The following is a 4,780-nucleotide window of genomic DNA, read 5'->3' as shown; positions in this document are numbered from 1 at the left end:
CCAATATATAGCATCTGAAATATCACCATCTTCAAAGAACATGCTTGGAACTAAGCCAATCCTATCAACTTCTTCTTCCTTTTAACCTTGGATAAGTAAACCTAGTGGAAGACAAGAGGTACATATGTAATAGAAATCCACTACTAGTACAGACAAAACCAGCCAGCCAAACATCAAGAAGCTATAGCCTCTCAATCTACTTACCTTTCCACATGAAGCACCCATCTTGTATTATTTCTTTCAGGTCATAAAACTTCAGTCATCTGTCAATTTCCTTTTGAAAGTGTAGGCAACACCAAACAACCAAGATAAAGCATGGAATGTGGAACTAAGCCAATCCTATCAACTTCTTCTTCCTTTTAACCTTGGATAAGTAAACCTAGTGGAAGACAAGAGGTACATATGTGATAGAAATCCATTACTAGTACAGACAAAACCAGCCAGCCAAACATCAAGAAGCTATAGCCTCTCAATCTACTTACCTTTCCACATGAAGCACCTATCTTGTATTATTTCTTTCAGGTCATAAAACTTCAGTCATCTGTCAATTTCCTTTTGAAAGTGTAGGCAACACCAAACAACCAAGATAAAGCATGGAATGTGGAACTAAGCCAATCCTATCAACTTCTTCTTCCTTTTAACCTTGGATAAGTAAACCTAGTGGAAGACAAGAGGTACATATGTGATAGAAATCCATTACTAGTACAGACAAAAACCAGCCAGCCAAACATCAAGAAGCTATAGCCTCTCAATCTACTTACCTTTCCACATGAAGCACCCATCTTGTATTATTTCTTTCAGGTCATAAAACTTCAGTCATCTGTCATTTCCTTTTGAAAGTGTAGGCAACACCAAACAACCAAGATAAAGCATGGAATGTGGAACTAAGCCAATCCTATCAACTTCTTCTTCCTTTTAACCTTGGATAAGTAAACCTAGTGGAAGACAAGAGGTACATATGTGATAGAAATCCATTACTAGTACAGACAAAACCAGCCAGCCAAACATCAAGAAGCTATAGCCTCTCAATCTACTTACCTTTCCACATGAAGCACCTATCTTGTATTAGTTCTTTCAGGTCATAAAACTTCAGTCATCTGTCAATTTCCTTTTGAAAGTGTAGGCAACACCAAACAACCAAGATAAAGCATGGAATGTGGAACTAAGCCAATCCTATCAACTTCTTCTTCCTTATTAACCTTGGATAAGTAAACCTAGTGGAAGACAAGAGGTACATATGTGATAGAAATCCATTACTAGTACAGACAAAACCAGCCAGCCAAACATCAAGAAGCTATAGCCTCTCAATCTACTTACCTTTCCACATGAAGCACCTATCTTGTATTATTTCTTTCAGGTCATAAAACTTCAGTCATCTGTCAATTTCCTTTTGAAAGTGTAGGCAACACCAAACAACCAAGATAAAGCATGGAATGTGGAACTAAGCCAATCCTATCAACTTCTTCTTCCTTTTAACCTTGGATAAGTAAACCTAGTGGAAGACAAGAGGTACATATGTGATAGAAATCCATTACTAGTACAGACAAAACCAGTCAGCCAAACATCAAGAAGCTATAGCCTCTCAATCTACTTACCTTTCCACATGAAGCACCCATCTTGTATTATTTCTTTCAGGTCATAAAACTTCAGTCATCTGTCAATTTCCTTTTGAAAAGTGTAGGCAACACCAAACAACCAAGATAAAGCATGGAATGTGGAACTAAGCCAATCCTATCAACTTCTTCTTCCTTTTAACCTTGGATAAGTAAACCTAGTGGAAGACAAGAGGTACATATGTGATAGAAATCCATTACTAGTACAGACAAAACCAGCCAGCCAAACATCAAGAAGCTATAGCCTCTCAATCTACTTACCTTTCCACATGAAGCACCCATCTTGTATTATTTCTTTCAGGTCATAAAACTTCAGTCATCTGTCAATTTCCTTTTGAAAGTGTAGGCAACACCAAACAACCAAGATAAAGCATGGAATGTGGAACTAAGCCAATCCTATCAACTTCTTCTTCCTTTTAACCTTGGATAAGTAAACTAGTGGAAGACAAGAGGTACATATGTGATAGAAATCCATTACTAGTACAGACAAAACCAGCCAGCCAAACATCAAGAAGCTATAGCCTCTCAATCTACTTACCTTTCCACATGAAGCACCCATCTTGTATTATTTATTTCAGGTCATAAAACTTCAGTCATCTGTCAATTTCCTTTTGAAAGTGTAGGCAACACCAAACAACCAAGATAAAGCATGGAATGTGGAACTAAGCCAATCCTATCAACTTCTTCTTCCTTTTAACCTTGGATAAGTAAACCTAGTGGAAGACAAGAGGTACATATGTGATAGAAATCCATTACTAGTACAGACAAAACCAGCCAGCCAAACATCAAGAAGCTATAGCCTCTCAATCTACTTACCTTTCCACATGAAGCACCCATCTTGTATTATTTCTTTCAGGTCATAAAAATTCAGTCATCTGTCAATTTCCTTTTGAAAGTGTAGGCAACACCAAACAACCAAGATAAAGCATGGAATGTGGAACTAAGCCAATCCTATCAACTTCTTCTTCCTTTTAACCTTGGATAAGTAAACCTAGTGGAAGACAAGAGGTACATATGTGATAGAAATCAAATAGTGGAGTCAAATAATACAGTAAAACTCTTACTGTACTTACCAATACATGTGAAGCAACAAACTTCAACTGTTCAAACTTTGCAACGTCTATCTTTTAATGTGACCCATTTGGAATAGACTTTGTCTAGGTCAATCCTTTGTCCAGAATTCAGGAAGAATTTGATCCTCATGAGCATTTCCAAGTGTGGCACTTCCAAACGATTGCGACTTTTTGTCTTGATCATATTCATTAGACTGAAACCACGTTCACAGTCACAACTGGAGGCAAGGAAAGTTCCACAGATATCTGCTAGGGATGCAACATCTTTAAATTGCTCCTCTTTTAACACAAATTGCACAAGATCTTGAAAGGACTGCATCAAGCCACATTTTATTTTCTCGGCTATAACAAATCTTAAATCTTTCAGTATATCTTGGTCATCATCTTTGTATGGCAAACAATCGCCAGAGTATCTTGAAACAAGTGTTGCTATTTCCTGACAACCTTGTTGATAATGTAATGTACCACTGAATGTAGACATATCGAAAATTCTCCACTCCATCAGCTCATTTTCTGGAAAACGACATTCCAAATGTAGACATAAGCGCTCCACAAAACTAATAATCGGAGCCATATTGACTTCGTTTTCATTATCTTCCATTATTTTACACACTTGCTCACTCCAATGTACTGTCTCACCAAAGAACTGTGAACGTAGCTTACTTATTTTAGCCCTAACATATTGGTATGCATCGAGAGTAGTAAGATTGTTTTTTTGTAAAATCTTACTTAACTCTGCCAGCTGGCCGACAACGTCGGAAAAAACATGCAGAGCAGCAGAAAACTGTGGGTCCAACATTTTTTTCTGACAGTATTTAGCAATTGGATCGTTGTTTTTTTCTACTTGTTTGTTGCAATACGCAAGTAACACATCCAGATTTCTCATTACTGCCCGTAAAGCCATGTGTCTAGATAACCAACGAACTTCATTTAATGCCTTAAAAGAGAGCGTCTCACATTCCAGAACGTCTGAGAGTTCTTTAAACTCTGCTTTCTTGACAGATGACCTACTAAACATAGTATAAACTGTTCTAAGAAACATCTCAATGTCGCCCATAAGTGAAACTTTCTTACATGCATCCTCAATTCCCAAATCCTCTCGATGAGCTACACAATGTTGTTCAAGCAAATGAGGTATGTCGTTACGAAGACAAGCAGCAACACCATTTTGCTTTCCAAGCATAACAGAGGCTCCGTCAGATGTGAACATCACCATTTTCTGCAAATCCAAGTGATTATCAGAATAAAACTGCTTAATGGCATCTGTCACTGAACCGCTATCACAGCTGGTTAATTTTGTAATGCCTGCAAAAATTGTCTTGTAAACATCAGTGTTAAAAGGACGGAATTTTGCATATAAAATAAGCATTTTGCTTACTGATATATCGGTGCTCTCATCAACTACAAGTGTATGAAAAGTGGCACTTCGTAATTCAGCCATCATTTCAGCTTGAACTGTCTCATTAATACATTCTACAAATTCAAATGCATAGTTTTTCCCACGCCAAGACTGTGGAATTGCTAGATACTTTGCCATGTGATCATGTATGTCTTGGACAGAATGCATGGATGCATTCATATTAATAGCCAATAAAACATTATCGATCAATATTTTTATTTGGTCGCGACCAACAGCTTTGCGAAGTGCTATTTCTGCTTTATTTTGTCTTTCCTCTGCAGTTTGAGCCAACATCTGTAATAAACCTCCTGAATTCTGTCGTCTAATTTTTGCAACTGCCTCAACGTGGATTTTCTGTTTTATATGCCTCTTCAAGTAATCGAGCTTCCAACTGTCCTCCCACCGTTTTCCTGTTGTAAAGTCACCATTTATTCCTGCTTTCAAGCAGATATTGCAAATAACAGCATTTTGGCTGTCCTGAAATGTGAAAACTTCACCTAATTTCACCTTCTGTTTTATAGCAGAGTTTGGCATTTCAGTTTCTATGATCTCACATAGCCATTCTTTTTTAAAATGACTGCTGGACTTTTTTGCAGTTGAACTTGAAGCCTTAGATAGAGGGGGTGTATTGACTAAAGATCGTTTTGCCATTTTTTGTCTGCAGTGTGGAATTTCAATCTGCATCAAATTCACCA

The 4,780-nt window shown here is 37.5% G+C and overlaps 1 protein-coding gene and 2 long non-coding RNA genes across 3 annotated transcripts; 1 reads left to right on the top strand and 2 right to left on the bottom strand.

Annotated features, from left to right (window-relative positions):
- Positions 1-269: 269 nt before the first annotated feature.
- On the top strand, positions 270-824 carry LOC121005937. Its single transcript, XR_005779982.1, has 3 exons — positions 270-396; positions 523-674; positions 802-824. It is a non-coding gene; the product is annotated as an uncharacterized LOC121005937 (long non-coding RNA).
- Positions 825-2,195: 1,371 nt separating this feature from the next.
- On the bottom strand, positions 2,196-3,012 carry LOC121005938. Its single transcript, XR_005779983.1, has 3 exons — positions 2,687-3,012; positions 2,430-2,604; positions 2,196-2,326 (listed from the first exon to the last, which is right to left on the bottom strand). It is a non-coding gene; the product is annotated as an uncharacterized LOC121005938 (long non-coding RNA).
- A 49-nt stretch (positions 3,013-3,061) lies between these two features.
- On the bottom strand, positions 3,062-4,311 carry LOC121005935 (zinc finger protein 862-like). Its single transcript, XM_040438781.1, has 2 exons — positions 3,612-4,311; positions 3,062-3,199 (listed from the first exon to the last, which is right to left on the bottom strand). The coding sequence occupies exons 1-2, from the start codon at positions 4,263-4,265 to the stop codon at positions 3,188-3,190; spliced, it is 666 nt and encodes a 221-aa protein (XP_040294715.1). The 5' UTR covers positions 4,266-4,311; the 3' UTR covers positions 3,062-3,187.
- Positions 4,312-4,780: the final 469 nt, after the last annotated feature.

The sequence above is a fragment of the Bufo bufo genome, chromosome 6 (assembly GCF_905171765.1).
Source record: "Bufo bufo chromosome 6, aBufBuf1.1, whole genome shotgun sequence".
Taxonomy (NCBI): Eukaryota; Metazoa; Chordata; class Amphibia; order Anura; family Bufonidae; genus Bufo; species Bufo bufo.
Note: the sequence above shows the minus strand (reverse complement) of the source record. Positions and strands in the feature narration are given on the sequence as shown.

Excerpts from the sequence above, each read along its gene's own strand:
- LOC121005935 (XM_040438781.1), bottom strand. The coding sequence starts at position 4,265 with ATGAATGCATCCATGCATTCTGTCCAAGACATACATGATCACATGGCA.